We start from the raw sequence: 17,318 nt of genomic DNA, 5'->3' as shown, positions 1-17,318 counted from the left end.
ACACTACTGGTCAGTAATATGGGGTCAGTAATTTTTTTCTTTCTCTTTTTTTTAAATAAAATCAATACTTTTATTCAGCAAGGATGTGTTAAATTGATAAAAACAGTGATAGTAAAGAAAATATATTATTAGAATATATATTATTAGAATTTTTTTCTTTATTTTGAATAAATGCAGTTCTTTTTAACCTTTTATTCATCAAATATATTAGACTGCAGAACTGTTTCCAACACTCATAATAAATCAGAATATTAGAATGATTTCTAAATGATCATGTGATAGACTGGATGTTACATGTGACACTGAAGGCTGGAGTAATGATGCTGAAAATTAAGCTTTGCATCACAGGAATAAATTATTATTTTTAAAGTATATTAAAATAGAAAACTTTTATTTTTAAGTTGTAATAATATTTCACAATATTACTGTTTTTTTCTGTATTTTTGATCAAATAAATGCAGGCTTGATGAGCACAAGAGACTTCTTTCAAAAACATTAAAAATAGTAATGTTTCCAAACTTTTGGTCTGTACTGTATATATATATATATATATATATATATATATATATATATAGATATATATATACACACAACACACATATCACACACACACCACACACACACACACACACACACACACACACACACACACACTATCTCACAGAAGGGAGTACACCCCTCACATTTTTGTAAATATTTTATTATATCTTTTCATGTGACAACACTGAAGAAATGACACTTGGCTAGGTGTGTTAAATTTGGTGTTATCGCTCTCACTCTCTCTTACTGGTCACTGGAAGTTCAACACAGCACCTCATGGCAAAGAACTCTCTGAGGATCTGAAAAAAAGAATTGTTGCTCTACATGAAGATGGTGTAGGCTATAAGAAGACCGAAGACCCTGAGACTGAGCTGCAGCACGGTGGCCAAGACCATACAGCGGTTTAACAGCACAGGTTCCACTCAGAACAGGCCTCGCCATGGCCGACCAAAGAAGTTGAGTGCACGTGCTCAGCGTCCTCCTCTTCTTTTCAAAAGAGTTTGAAGGCATCGAAGTTATGAGTTTCTGGAGTTTTGGTGTTGGAATGTTATACCATTCCAGCTGCTGAAGAGTTTGTGGTCATCCTTGACATATTTTTCGTTTAATGATGCGCCAAATGTTCTCTATAGGTGAAAGATCTGGACTGCAGGCAGGCCAATTCAGCACCCGGACGAAGCCATGCTCCGGACTCTTCTACTACGAAGCCATGCTGTTGTTATAGCTGCAGTATGTGGTTTTGCATTGTCCTGCTGAAATACACAAGGCCTTCCCTGAAATACACATCGTCTGGAGGAGAGCATATGTTGCTCTAAAACCTTTATATACCTTTCAGCATTCATAGTGCCTTCCACAACATGCAAGCTGCCCACACCCTATGCACTTATGCACCCCCATACCATCAGAGATGCTGGCTTTTGAACTGAATGCTAATAACACGCTGGAAGGTCTCGCTCCTCTTTAGCTCGGAGTACATGGCGTCCGTTATTTTGTCATAGCTGAACTCATCTGACCATCTGACCAAAAACAAAGTCTTCGGCCTTGCCCCTTACTCACAGAGATTTCTCCAGTTTCTTTCAATCTTTTGATGATGTTATTAGTGATGTTCGGTTCTTGAACGAATCGTTCTTTTGAGCCGGTTCTCAGAAAGTGACCGGTCGAGCCGGTGCACAAATCGAACTGAATCTAACTTTATGACGCAGGATGCACAGCTGTAGTAGCACGTCCAACTCAAAAAGAACCGAATGATCTGGTTCAACCAACTGTCGAAGTTTGCCGAGGATTACCAAAGATTCTGATGAGTGAGTTGACAAAACTGTGCAAGCCTGAGGTGTGTACTGGAAATATGCTTATTATGACTGTTATTAATTTACATTTTATTAAAACCTGCAAAAACCTTTCTGTCAAGTGATGTAAATAATTTTACAGTAGTTTATTGTGCATGTATATTAAAATTAAAATTGCTTAAATGAAATCAAGGAGTTTATGACTGGTTTATTCATTCTTTATACGCGTTTGTGCATCAATGTCTGTAATGTGTGCTGTAGGTGCGAAACTTTTAGGAATCTTATCCAAGTAGTAGGCTAGTCAATATTGGTCAGTCAGTCGTATTTGACATAAGGATCCGCGAATGAAACTGTGACGTGTGACCACAAATACTATTAACTTAAGTGAATTATATGGTAATAATCAGAAATATGCTTTCACACAAATAACTTTATTTTTTGAATGTTTCAGTGTGTTGGCACAAATGACTTATTTGAATTTTTCATTGATACAACATTGCACTGAGTTGTTAGAAAAGAAATGCATAGAGACGTTATTGCTTGATGACCTCAGGAACCTATGAATCAGCTTTTTGAACCAGTTTAATGAGCCGATCTGCCCGAAAAGAACCGGTTCGCGGAAATGAATCAGACTTTGCATTGCTGGATGTTATGCACTGTAGATGATGATCTCTTTTTACGCACTATTTCTCAGATTGGAGATTCTATGCCCATCTTTACTTCTGAGAGACTCTGCTTCTCTAAGACATCCCTTTTATAGCTAATCATGTTATAGACCTGATGTCAGTTAACTTAATTAGTTGCTAGATATTCTCCCAGCTTTATCTTTTCAAAATGTCTTGCTTTTTCGGCCCTTTGTTGCCCCCGTGCCAACTTTTTTGAGACCTGTAGCAGGCATCAAATTGGAAATGAGCTCATTTAGTGCATAAAAGTATTAAATTTCTCTGTTTAAACATTTATGTTCTCTATTTTCTATTGTAAATAAAATATTGGCTCATGCAATTTGAAAGTCTTTTAGTTTTCATTTTATTCAAATTTGAAAAACATCCATATACAAGTATATGTCTGGAGAAGAAGAGAAGTTTGTCTCCGTCTCAGTTCAGACTCACTGAAGCTGAATCACTGTGTGTCCTAACAGCGCTCTGCACAGACAGCAGTGGAGGACAGTGAGAGGATCTTTACTGAGCTCATCCGCTCCATTGAGAGAAGCCGCTCTGAGCTGATACGACTGATCCGAGATCAGGAAAAGACTGCAGTGAGTCGAGCTGAAGAACGACTGGAGCGACTGGAGCAGGAGATCAATGATCTGAGGAGGAGAAACTCTGTTTTTGGACATATCATAATGCCAATGACAAATTTATAATAGTTAGAAGAGGATCTATGACTTCTGGAAGCACCTCTTTTAGTAGCTTATGGTTAGGGTCAAATCATCCCCTCCATCCCTCTCAGCAGCATCTCTTTGAAATCAGATGGAAGTGAAAATTATATTTTGCTGTGCGCCTCACTTTTGGTTGTGTTAGCAGTCCAAAAATATTCAATTCTATCTCCAAAGTACTTTGCTGGATCTTACTGAATAAATACAAACTCCCCTTCATCCTTTATTTGTTAGAGGATTTTTTAGTCTTTGACTTTCTCAATTCTCCTCCCGATCACTGTACTGTATATCTCAGCTAAAAGATTTATTCTCAAGTATAAGTTCTCCCTTGTTAGAAAAGAAAATACAGGTCCTTCATGAAAGCCTCTTTGCCCAAAGTCAAACTTAATCACATTCAGCAAATTTTGTCGTATTTCTAATCAGAAAAATTTATCTAAGCTAGACCTTTTGTCTTTATTAGGACATTTAAACTTTGCCATGTGCATTATTCCCCAAGGCTGTGCATTTATCTCTATTGCAGTCGTCAAAATCTGTTTCTGCATGATTTAATTAGTTTAGATGAAGAATGTGAGGTTAAATATGAGGTTTGGAATGGCCAAATCTACACTGAAAGCTTATGACTCTGCCTGGTGTTATTTCTCTCTCTTTTGTGCTGCTTTTGTGGTTCCTGCCTTTCCAATAAATATTGAGGTTTTATGCAGCTTCATAGTTCACCCTGCCAGTGCCCATAAGCTCTAGCCTCCTTCCATTAAAGCAACTCTAGCAGGAATCCAGTTTCATCTGTTTTCAAGACCCTAACAGCATTAGCCTCTTCCACACCCTTCCATCTCCCTGCTCATGAATGGCATTTCAAAGTCACTTCAAAAAGGCAAAGGCATCCACTGTCACATAAATTGTTGAAATATCTCAGACTTGGGGTTATTGGGACCTATTTAGACATCATTCTAGATTCAGTTCTGTTCACTGCTCTTTATGCTTTTGTAGGTGTGGGGAATTTACTTGTAAATCACTTTGCTTTGATCCTAACTACGATCTCATCATTTCTGATATTTTATTAAACAACCATCAATTTACTTTAACACTTGAACACACCAAGACTTTCAGATCTGATAAAGGTGACCCAATAATTATCTCCAGAATTAATTAAGGGTTTTGCCCTCTCCTTTCTATGTCTCGGTACCTGAAAACCCGGAATCACAACATACTTGACGACCCCTTGTTCCTTACGGAGGATGGCAACCTATTGATAAGCTCCTGGTTTGCCTCTAAATTCAAGCAGCTCTGTCAATTCTGCAGCCTCAATACAGATATAGTCCGCGCTCAATCAGGATTGCAGCAGCAACTACAGCAGGGCCTAAAGTGCTGACCTCTACTCTAAAAGAAATGGGCCGATGGTTTTCAGCAGCTTTTGAACATTATCCCCCAGTTTCACAGACAAGGCTTAAGCCTAATGCCAGACTAAAATGTAAATCTGAGCTGTTTCAACTGAAAGAAACTTGCTCTTACTGATCTTAAAATATATTGGTGCCTTTATTTTGTCTCAAAATGCACACCAGTAATGTTTTTTTCTAAGGTGCGTTTATAAAAATTACTTAAATGTCCTAATTGAACTTTGGCCTAATCCAGACTTAGTTTAAACCCTGTCTGTGAAACCAAGCCTATATGACCTAATTCCAAAGATATTGTCCAAGGCCAAAAGTTAATGAGTTCTTAATGTACGCAAAATGAATGCTTTACAGGTGGTGCTGGATTAAGTTAGTTCATTCTGTTAGTTTGTTCATTAATTATCGCTTAGTGATAAAAAAAAAAAAAAAAATCTAGTAGTATAACCCTTCGTCTACATATAGTTATCTTCTCTGCAATAGTGATTATCACTAATTCTGGTACACATAGTTCATTATCAAAGTTAATTAATTCCTGGGATTCACATGTCCAGGTACACATTTTTAGTCAGGTCACTAGAACTAGGCTCACATCTATGATAGTCCAGAGAGCTAAGCCATTCGGCCGACGTGGACAGACTCACATAGCTAGTACACTTTCAGGCTCCTGGAGCAGCAGCAGTACACCATAGTGTTGTCACGGTTCCAAATTGAGCTCGCGCCAAACAAACAGGTGTATTGAACACATTCAGATTATTATTATTATTATTATTATTATTGAGCAGATTCTGAATTAACAGCCTCTGATTGGCTATTGCGTTTACATGCTCATCAAACATGTTTGTGATTGGCTACATTGATCAACACTTCAAAAACACAGTGTTTAAATTCAAACCTTTGACGCTCCAAGGTTCCTGGCTGTCCTGGAAGGAGCTATGGTTGATAATCCTAGCTAGGGATACTGAGTGAGTTTAGGTATATTGGTGCAGTGCCAGTGGTTGTCGTGTAGGCAAACACCAGTACCTTGAAATTGATGCGAGCAGCTATTGGCACCCAGCGCAAACTGATGAAGAGAGGGGACGTTTTTCTTTGGCTTGTTGAAGACCACTCTCGCTGCTAGTGTAAAATTTTATATGTTCCTGGTGAAATATTTTTCAGACAGGCTGCAATGCATACAGCTTCCGTCGGATAATCTGGTTGGAATGAGCCAGCCAATGTGAAAAAGTCAAGTGTAAAATTTAATATGTTCCTGGTGAAATATTTTTATGAAATTTTGTGTGAATAAAGGTTTAGTTGTGGTGAATCAATGGTGTACATTTCATTTATTTCCCTTCATTAGTAAAAAGCATTGCTATGGACTTCATTTGGGCAAATTTAAAGATGATTTTCTCAATATTTAGATTTTTTTGCTCCCTCAGATTCCAGATTTTCAAATAGTTGTATCTCAGACAAATATTGTCCTCCTAACAAACCATACATCAATGGAGAGATTATTTATTCAGCATTCAGATGATGTATAAATCTCAATTTTGAAAAATTGACCCTTATGAATGGTTTTGTGGTCCAGGGTCACATATAATAATATTTATGTCTCTCACTCTATAAATAATTCTATATATAGTCTCAACGTTTTAAAAGACAAGACAATGCACAATTAATAAAATGCTTTTAAATCAGTTTAGCCCAAAAACTAATCAATAGATTAATTATCAGATTCATTGTAAGCTGCAGTACTAATATTAGCATATATTTATTATTTATTTATTAATATAAGCAATTATATATTTATTTATTAATATAAGCAAACTATGCCCCTGGTAATCAAAAAAGCCCATGGACAGGGATACAACATTCAGTTAGGGAAAGGCAAAAAAATATGATAATATCTGTCAGAAACATTATCAGTGTTGTCCAAAACAGTAGCATTTAACACTAGTACACAGATCTGTAGAACAAGTAGGTTCCAGAATGAAATGAAATACGCAAACACTAGCCATGAAGAAGTCTATGCTATGTCATTCAGGAGTTAAATTAGTTAATTCAATTTAAATTAGATGTTAAAATTAGATATTAAATTAAAATAAATTAGTTAAATTCAGTAGTTACATTTTCACAAGTAATGCTTAAAACATTCATAAGAGCACAAGACCAACTTATCATCTTACATAGCAATGTGTATTAATCAAAACTGTAACAGTAATATGTATTGCTGCATGAATAATAAACAGCTGATAAAATTATCCACCCCTAACTATAATAAAGTTTTAACAAAATTTGATGCAATAAATAAGGTATGATTTAAAAATGACCATCCCTCCAAAACAGAGAAAACATCTTTCACACTTCTTTTAAAGTGTTTATAGTGGATATACTGTATACTTAGTTGCATTTGTAGAGGTTATTGTAGCACAATTCTACAATTCTTTAACGACCCCCCCACCACACCTACATACGACCACTACAGCCCTGAATGTCAGAGGAGACCGTGTCAACTAGATGAGCCCTAGTTTTATTTAAATGTACTACAAATGGCTATATTGTACCCTGCCCTTCTTTCAACTCAAATCAATGAACCTGTAGCAAGGTATTTTTTTTCTCAAGAATAAGATTTTACAAGTTTTTAAGAAATTATGAGTATAGGTTATTATATTTGGCTTATACACCACTATCACTATCACTGTTTACTTTAATAAGATGCAGGTCTGTCAAAACTAAACTCTACAGGAGCTTTACACGTCACTCAACAGAACCAGGAAACAGTTCAGTTCAGTTCAGAAAGTGAAAGTGTAGTTGAGCTGTTGTGTGTGTCTATCTGTATGTGTTTCAAGCAGCAAAATGGCAGGAGCCAGAATTTTTCAGGTCGAGTTCATGTGTCCAATGTGTCCGGATCTCCTGAAGGATCCGGTGACCATTCCCTGTGGACACAGTTACTGTAAGAGCTGTATTACAGACTGCTGGGATGAGGAGGATCAGATGAGAGTCTACAGCTGCCCTCAGTGCAGACAGACCTTCAGTCCAAGACCTGATTTAGCTACGAACACCATGCTGGCTGAAGTGGTGGAGAAACTGAAGAAGATGAAAGGTCCTGCTGACTTTTACGCTGGAGATAAGAAGTGCGACGTTTGTACTGGAAAAAAATACAAAGCCGTCAAGTCCTGTCTGATGTGTCTGAACTCGTATTGTCAGAATCACCTTGAGGAACATGAAAGCTGGTTTAAAGGAAAGAGACACTATTTGACTGATGCCACTGGACGACTGCAGGACATGATCTGCCAGAAACATGAGAAGATACTTGAGGTTTTCTGCCACACTGACCAGAAATGTATATGTGTGCTGTGTATGGATGAACATAAATACCACAACATTGTATCAGCTGCAGAACAGAGGACAGAGAATCAGGTATTTAACAATGCATATGACAGCAGAAATGAAGAGTTTCACACAATCTTTCATAAAATAGACTTTGATTAAACAACATTAAATAATGGTGAGACCCATTCACATGTTCTTTGTTTAAATACTTTAATAGTCAAAATACAAGCTCTGCTACACAGTCAGTGTGAAGCTCTACGTCTGTATCAGTTTCACTTTTATGTAAGGAATCCCCAAACTGTCCCAGCAACGGAATCCAATGGGTGGACGAAGGTATAATGTGTGCAGGTCTTTTAATTTCGCTTCTGCAAAGTTCACTTAATTTATCAGGATTTAGTGTAAATTTTAGTCTAGCTCCATGTTTAATCTGACTCCAATTTCAAGTGATCATTCAATTTAGGCTGTATTTCTAATTCATGAGTTCGCCTGCATCATCCAGTCCTGATGGTTAATGGTAAACAAACTTGGCTTGCTGTTCTCAATGGAGGCTTGAACCCGAGGCTCAACTTGAGCTCAGAGTTCAATCCCCCCATTGGGGTACTACCTAGAGGGAGGATAACAGAACTAAACAATGATTCATCAGCCCCAAAAGTATATCGTTTCAAAACCAACGCAAAAGGTTGTGGGTTCAATTCCCAGGAAACAAATGTTAGGTCAAAAAATGTGTTAGCCTGAATGCACTGTAAGTTGCTTTGGATACAAGCGTCTGCTGAATGTAAAATGAGGTGGAGGGAGACTGGATGAATTGATGCTGGGGCGGTCCAATGAGTGCTGCTTATATAGGTTAATAATGATGATTGACAGGCCTGAATGATTAGGCTCCTCCCAAACCTGTTTGGAAATTCATTTCATTGCTATGATGACTGGAAATAAGCTGTTACAACGCTGAGAATGTAAGAATCACTAAGCAACCATAAACAAGACGGTGCAATGTGCATTCAGTTAATGATGAATTATGAGGAGGATGTTTAGGCAATACTAACGTTGTTCACTGCACATCATTTCTAGTCTTAAGTGCTACCTGAGGTGCTGTTGCATTGGAATGGCATCACCATTCCATCACCAGCCGCCACTCAAAGTCCCTAATGATTCAGTGTTGAAAATGTCATTTGAAAAACAACAGTAATCCGACCATTGGGAGCTAGATCTAGGATAGTGTGGGTGGGCACGATATGCAGGGACCAGTCGGCCACTGTTTAACAGTTGGAGTGCGTTTGGATTGGATTGCATGCTCAGATTGACATGTCTATAATTTACTGTAGGCTGTAGAGTAGGAGCGCATTGATACTGAGACATTACACATTCACAATTGTTACTTATTTAATAAGATTATAAGTGTAGGAATACCGCTTAGGCATCAGATCATTAACTCTTTCCCCACCAAACACGGAATTTTCCGTTATTTATGAGACAACACTTCCCAGCCAAACACGGAATTTTCAGTGTTTCCGTGTTTTCTCTGTTACATGCTAGGGGGTGCTATTACACATCTCCTGAATGAGTACAGAATGTGCTGATCAAAAAAAAAACAGACCAGGAAGACACAGAAACGAGCGATCTCGTATGTATGCATATGCATCTGAAAAATAATACAATCATCAGCACTAAACCACATATAAATGAAAACTGCCTAATGTTAGTGATTGAAATGTCAATCCAGGAAGTGGAAAAGGCCTGTGCAAGTTTTAGGAGTACTGATGGAAGTAATCTACTACATCTTTATTTGATAATAGTGCTGAATATGATCCAGATGTAGTATTTGATAAAAATGCGATTTTCTCAGCTTTTTGCTCAAAATGTTGCTTTTTTTTATTATAGTAAACCTACCTACTGTACATACTCTACCTAACTACCTACATTTTTGTTTAAAAGTAGAAAGGTCTGTTCTTTATTTTGATTCTGGGGGCCATGACATTTCTGTGAAAATCATCAATAATGCAACTTTTTTTCAAAAATGCTGGTGGGGAAAGAGATAAAAATCTTTTAGGATATAAAGGGAAATCACTCGTAGCAGCAACCGGGTGTGAAAAGAGCAACGGATTAGGTGAGCAGAGTAGAATTTCTGTTTGTGGGAAATGGATGTTTGGGGAGGCTAGCGTGCCTCAAACAGTGGACCTTCTGCCTTCCTATTTTAGCAATGGTAACGTTAGATTTTCCAGATGAAAGTGGTTTAGATGGAATTCGAGTAGGAGCTGACATGGCAGGGTGTGCGGGTGGCTATGCTGGGTGGGAGAAGCATGTTTGATGGAGGCAGCTGGGCAGATCCGCAGGTGGTCGATGACGGGTCTTGATTCCCTTGTTATGAGCCAAAGGTCAAATCGGATTAAGAGTGTCTTTGCAGAGCATTGTTCGTTGGAGGTAAAGTGCTGGAGTTCGTTGTGTTAGGACGCTGTTCACGGGACAGGACAGGGACAAATGCCGGAAGAACTGACACTGGGGCAGTCCAATGAGTGCTGCTTATATAGGTTCGTAATGATTGACAGGCCGAATGATTAGGCTCCTCCCGAACCTAGATTTGGAACTTCATTTAAAACTGATCACAGAGTGAACTTTACCAATATATATAACATTTTAGTTGTCAGATAAATGCCAGATAAATACCAATTAAATAATTAAACAAGTAGAATACAACCCAGAATAAGGTTCAGTTCCAGTTCAGATATATACTTAACATCAATTGCTCAAAAATGAATCTAAGAGATGCATACCTGACAGCAGAGAGACACAGTGGCCTTTGAGAGTTCTAGTGCAGAGCTCAAGAGACTCACACACCCTGTGTGGGGTTATTTGGTTACAGAATTCCCAATGACTATAATGCCCCTTCACTTTTATATCCAGACCAGAACAAAGAAATCTTCAAATCGGACACATAAAAGACCTTTTGGTTTGTTAGGATCTCATGACCCGAGGGCACACCTGGCTGGAGAAAGGAAAACAATCTTACCCCACACTGATGGAGACACACCACTCAGCAGCAGAAAACAATTCTTTCAAAAGTGTTCAGTCTTTCTCATAATATAAGTGACTGCTGTGAAATTGAGACCATTTTACCAATCGCATGGAGACCTTTATAATGATACAAAACATGAAGGGTAAAAACAATAGATTCACGAGATACATCATATGGAAAGGAAAGGAAAGAAAAGGAAAAGAAAGGAAAGGATGTGTAGCCAAGTATGGTGACCCATACTCGGAATTTGTGCTCTGCATTTAACCCATCCAATTGTACAGTCGTGGCCTAAAGTTTTGAGAATTACATAAATATTGGAAATTGGAAAAGTTGCTGCTTAAGTTTTTATAATAGCAATTTGCATATACTCCAGAATGTTATGAAGAGTGATCAGCTGTATTGCATAGTCCTTCTTTGCCATGAAAATTAACTTACCCCAAAAAAACCTTTCCACTGCATTTCATTGCTGTCATTAAAGGACCTGCTGAGATCATTTCAGTAATCATCTTGTTAACTCAGGTGAGAATGTTGACGAGCACAAGGCTGGAGATCATTATGTCAGGCTGATTGGGTTAGAATGGCAGACTTGACATGTTAAAAGGAGGGTGATCCTTGAAATCATAGTTCTTCCATTGTTAACCATGGTGACCTGCAAAGAAACGCGTGCAGCCATCATTGCGGTGCATAAAAATGGCTTCACAGGCAAGGATATTGTGGCTACTAAGATTGCACCTAAATCAACAATTTATAGGTTCATCAAGAACTTCAAGGAAAGAGGTTCAAATCTTGTAAAGAAGGCTTCCGGGCGTCCAAGAAAGTCCAGCAAGCACCAGGATCGTCTCCTAAAGAGGATTCAGCTGCAGGATCGGAGTGCCACCAGTGCAGAGCTTGCTCAGGAATGGCAGCAGGCAGGTGTGAGCACATCTGCACGCACAGTGAGGCGAAGACTTTTGGAAGATGGCCTGGTGTCAAGAAGGGCAGCAAAGAAGCCACTTCTCTCCAAAAAAAACATCAGGGACAGATTGATCTTCTGCAGAAAGTATAGTGAATGGACTGCTGAGGACTGGGGCAAAGTCATATTCTCCGATGAAGCCCCTTTCCGATTGTTTGGGGCATCTGGAAAAAGGCTTGTCCGGAGAAGAAAAGGTGAGCGCTACCATCAGTCCTGTGTCATGCCAACAGTAAAGCATCCTAACACCATTCATGTGTGGGATTGCTTCTCATCCAAGGGAGTGAGCTCACTCACAATTCTGCCCAAAAACACAGCCATGAATAAAGAATGGTACCAAAACACCCTCCAACAGCAACTTCTTCCAACAACAACCAACAACAGTTTGGTGAAGAACAATGCATTTTCCAGCACGATGGAGCACCGTGCCATAAGGCAAAAAGTGAAAACTAAGTGGCTCGGGGACCAAAATGTTGAAATTTTGGGTCCATGGCCTGGAAACTCCCCAGATCTTAATCCCATTGAGAACTTGTGGTCAATCCTCAAGAGGCGGGTGGACAAACAAAAACCCACTAATTCTGACAAACTTTAAGAAGTTATTATGAAAGAATGGGTTGCTATCAGTCAGGATTTGGCCCAGAAGTTGATTGAGAGCATGCCCAGTCGAATTGCAGAGGTCCTGGAAAAGAAGGGCCAACACTGCAAATACTGACTCTTTGCATAAATGTCATGTAATTGTCGATAAAAGCCTTTGAAACGTATGAAGTGCTTGTAATTATATTTCAGTACATCACAGAAACAACTGAAACAAAGATCTAAAAGCAGTTTAGCAGCAAACTTTTTGAAAACTAATATTTATGTAATTCTCAAAACTTTTGGCCACGACTGTACACACACACCCGGAGCAGTGGGCAGCCAATGCTGCGGCGCCTGGGGAGCAATTGGGGGTTCGGTGCCTTGCTCAAGGGTCTCACCTCAGTTGTGGTATATAGATATTGTGGTATATGGATATTCTTAGTGAACTTTCAGTGAAGCCTGGTGGGGGAGAGGTAGAGTTAGAGGGGAGAAAGGGGTCATAAATGAGAAAGGAAAAAGGAGAGAGGTTTTGGCAAGGCGGTGTCATTTGCTGTTTTTGTAGATTTCTTCTCCAGATTAGTTTTATTGTTTTGTTGCGTGGTATCTGTTTTTTTTGAGAGTTCCTGGACTTTGATTTCATGGGGAGATCATTTCACTTCTGAGACATTTACGATCTTCTGTTTGTCCTCCAGCACCAACTGAAGGAGACACAGAAGATGTTCCAGCAGAGAATCCAGCAGAAAGAGAAAGATCTTCAGCAGCTGAGAGAGACTGTGGAGTCTCAGAAGGTGAGTCTGGAGAAGAAGAGAAGTTTGTCTCCATCTCAGTTCAGACTCACTGAAGCTGAATCACTGTGTGTCCTAACAGCGCTCTGCACAGACAGCAGTGGAGGACAGTGAGAGGATCTTTACTGAGCTCATCCGTTCCATTATGAGAAGTCACTCTGAGCTGATACGACTGATCAGAGATCAGGAAAAGACTGCAGTGAGTCGAGCTGAAGGACGACTGCGGCGACTGGAGCAGGAGATCAATGATCTGAGGAGGAGAGACACTGAGCTGGAGCAGCTCTCACACACACAGGATCACATCCAGTTCCTGCAGGTAACACAGATCTAGAATAACAGGATCATAGTGGACTTGAGCAGATCCTGCTGTGACAGAGACTCACAGAGAAACATTTCATGAGTGTCTTATTATATAATCATCAGTCAGACTCTCATCTGATCATCTTCTTTTGAAAGAGATGCTGCTTACAAATGCCGTTCAGCTCTGGAAATCTCTTAGGATTTCTTTCTCTCAGCTCTTTCTTCTGGAAGATATATTTAGCTGCTAAATACCACTAGCACCACCAACAGTTCAAAACTTCATTTCAGCATCTACCTAATTTTTTATTCTGATTTATTACATCACTGTGAAATCAACTCGATAGTACAGATTCTAAATAAAGTTAATCAAAATTGAATCCTCAAACTTGATAAAACTGATTTTTAATGGCCTATAACACATTGATGATCATAAAGACCCCAAACATGAGTTGAGCCTGTATATTAGCAATGCTTCAGTGTATCGAAACCAAACCAAACCTGAGTGTGTCTTAAGGGTCATTGTGAAGTTATAAATTATGGTCAATCTACAGTAATCAACATTTGAAGTAGATCAAAAAAAGTTAATCAAAGTTGTCCTAAGACAAGAGTGCATTTTGGTTTTAGGACAACTTTGATGAAAGTATTGAAGTTTTGATCCACTTCAAATGCTGACTACTATAATCATAGCCTTTGAGCTGCATTTCCTGAGCAAATCTACTCAGCCCTTCAATGAAACTCCACTGATGTGCTTGAGCTGTTAGATGGACATTTTTTGTTCTTTGCAGATGTTTTATCATCCAAATTATTTCCTAGAAAGTTCTCATATAATGCAAGTGGCAAATACTAGAATCTGTAGCTCTTATCTGATATAATGAATATTGATATAATGAATATGAGAAGAATGAAGCTGATCCTGTGAAAGTGCTGGATTGAGGTGAGTTACTAAAGATCAGTCAAGTAAACAAGAGCCACACAATCTGATGTTCCTGCAGGTTATTGGGTGAAGTGTGGAGCTGATGAGTTTGATTTCTGTTTTCTGTAGAGTTTCCAGTCTCTCTCAGCACCTCCTGAATCTACAGACGTAAATGATGATCCCTTCATTTCTCTCTTCTCTTCTGATGGTCTGAGAGAATCTGTCCATCAGCTGAAAGACAAACAGGAGGATTTCTGCAAAGAGGAGCTCAAGAAGATCTCAGACAGAGGTAAAGTCCTGGAGATTCATCTGCTCTCAGAAACCAGTCCATCATCATCTCATATCATGGAGAACATCATGTTAGAAATGTGTTAGGAATGGATACAGGATCATGAGAATCACACTGTTCATGTCTGTTGATTTCCACAGTAACATTCACCTACGTTGTTCTCTGGACCAGGAACGACTTCCTACGATGTAAGTCAGTAAGAAAACAAGCAGAAAAACTCACTGTGTGTGTTCATGTTCTTCCTGTAGAGTTTAGCTGCATGAAATAATCAAACAGATTCATAATTCCTGATTCTGATGTGTTTTATCTCCATCAGATTCCCATCAGCTCACTCTGGATCTGAACACAGTGAATAAACACCTCTGTCTGTCTGAGAGCAATAGAATGATTACTGCGACTAAAACAGTCCAGTCGTATCCTGATCATCCAGACAGATTTGATGTGTATCCTCAGGTGTTATGTAGAGAGAGTGTGTGTGGACGCTGTTACTGGGAGCTGGAGTGGAGTGGAAATAACGGAGTGCGTATATCAGTGTCATATAAGAGCATCAGCAGGAAGGGAGATGTTGAGTGTTTATTTGGATTTAATGATCAGTCCTGGAGTTTGTTCTGCTCTCCCTCCAGATACTCATTCAGACACAATAAAATAGAGACTGTTCTCTCTGTGAAGTCCACCAGCAGTAGAATAGGAGTATTTGTGGATCACAGTGCAGGAACTCTGTCCTTCTACAGCGTCTCTGACACAATGAGCCTCATCCACACAGTCCAGACCACATTCACTCAGCCACTCTATCCTGGGGTTTGGGTTAATAATGAAATATCAGTGAAACTGTGTTCATGAATCAGAATAGATTGCATTTCAGCCTGTCTGAGTGACATTTCTAGCTGGATGAATGACCATCACCTTCAGCTCAACCTTACTAAGACAGAACTGCTGGTGGTTCCAGCTAACCCATCGTTTCATCACAACTTCTCTATACAGCTGGGTTTGTCAACCATAACTCCTTCCAGGACAGCCAGAAACCTAGAAGTTGTGATGGATCATCAGTTAAGCTTCACAGACCATATTGCTACAATGACCCGGTCCTGCAGATTTGCCTTATACAACATTAGGAAGATCAGACCCTTCCTGTCAGAGCAAGCCACCCAACTTCTTGTCCAAGCTCTTGTTCTCTCCAGACTGGACTATTGTAATGCTCTCCTGGCGGGCCTTCCTGCATTGACTATCAAGCCTCTTCAACTGATCCAGAATGCAGCAGCGAGGGTTGTCTTGATTGAGTCAAAAACAGCTCACGTTACTCCTCTCCTCATCGGGTTACACTGGCTACCAGTAGCCGCTCGCATCAAATTCAAGGTACTGATGCTTGCCTACAAGACGACCACTGGCACGGCACCAACATACCTAAGCTCACTAGTTCAATCTTATGCACCCTCCAGAAGCTTGCGTTCTGCAAGTGAACGATGCCTTGTGGCTCCATCCCAAAGAGGTTCAAAATCACGCTCATGGATTTTTTCCTGGACTGTGCCCAGCTGGTGGAATGACCTCCCGATCTCAATTCAAACAGCTCTTTGAGTCTTTACTCATTTTCAAAAAACATCTAAAGACACATCTTTTTCGCCAGCACTTAACCAACTAATACTAGTACTTACCTTTTCTTTTCTTGTCTATCATATTCTTAAAAAAAAAAAAACCCTGGCTACGTGTTCTGTACTAGACTAACTGAGACTTGTCATGGCACTTGTATACCGTTGTTCTCTTGTTGATCTGATTGCTTCTATTGTTCTCATTTGTAAGTCGCTTTGGATAAAAGCATCTGCTAAATGATTAAATGTAAATGTAATTAATAATCTTTTCAACTCAAAAGTAAATATGCACATAATGTAGTTATTTTAATATATCTTACATTTTATTTACTGTAAGTAAATTAATAAATAAAATCAAACTTACTAATAGGCTTTCCCAATCTTATTTGCGTTAGAAGTTTGCGCGTGACGAATCTGCATTTTGGCGGATAATAGCCTATGCTTGCCTGTTGCATGACATGAAAGGATATTTAGTGTTTTTTTTTTACAACATACAACAACTGCAGAGGAATCTGTACCTAACCAAAATAAAGACAGCTGAAGCTAGATGCCCACTCCAGACCCGAACAGCGTCATAAAGGTGATTCATTAGACTCTCCCTTAGCAGCTCAGTGTTTTACATTTATGTCAGATAAAGGACCATTTACATCCAAATGTAATTTAATGCACACAGAACACAACCTATAAACATATTTCAGAATATAAACTGCTTAATCGGCCATTTTCAGTAAGATTTAACGTTACTAAATGTGTTTGTGTGTTTGTGTTTAACTTGAATAATGTCCAAAAGATATCTGTTTTAAAGCAGTGGGTAATTCACTCGTTGATTTGCTTAAAATCTACTTTGCGATTCTTTTAGCAAACATGTTTATGGTGCATTCTATTCAACCTGTTTATTGCTAGTGAAGCATAAATAGACAGCGCGGCCTTTACAAGTAATTCGCGTGCAATGTATCTGCAACAACGATATGTGCCATGGCAACCTCACGCGCTTGCTGCTGCGCTAATCATAGTAAAACCG

The 17,318-nt window shown here is 39.1% G+C and overlaps 1 protein-coding gene across 1 annotated transcript; it reads left to right on the top strand.

The window, feature by feature from the left end:
• Positions 1–7,364: 7,364 nt before the first annotated feature.
• On the top strand, positions 7,365–15,649 carry LOC109089422 (E3 ubiquitin-protein ligase TRIM39-like). Its single transcript, XM_042740312.1, has 6 exons — positions 7,365–7,979; positions 13,120–13,215; positions 13,295–13,474; positions 14,137–14,152; positions 14,855–14,902; positions 15,031–15,649. Exons 1-6 carry the CDS (start codon positions 7,416–7,418, stop codon positions 15,552–15,554), a joined length of 1,428 nt encoding a protein of 475 aa, XP_042596246.1. The 5' UTR covers positions 7,365–7,415; the 3' UTR covers positions 15,555–15,649.
• The last annotated feature ends 1,669 nt before the right edge of the window (positions 15,650–17,318 follow it).

The sequence above is a fragment of the Cyprinus carpio genome, chromosome B16 (assembly GCF_018340385.1).
Source record: "Cyprinus carpio isolate SPL01 chromosome B16, ASM1834038v1, whole genome shotgun sequence".
Taxonomy (NCBI): domain Eukaryota; kingdom Metazoa; phylum Chordata; class Actinopteri; order Cypriniformes; family Cyprinidae; genus Cyprinus; species Cyprinus carpio.
Note: the sequence above shows the minus strand (reverse complement) of the source record. Positions and strands in the feature narration are given on the sequence as shown.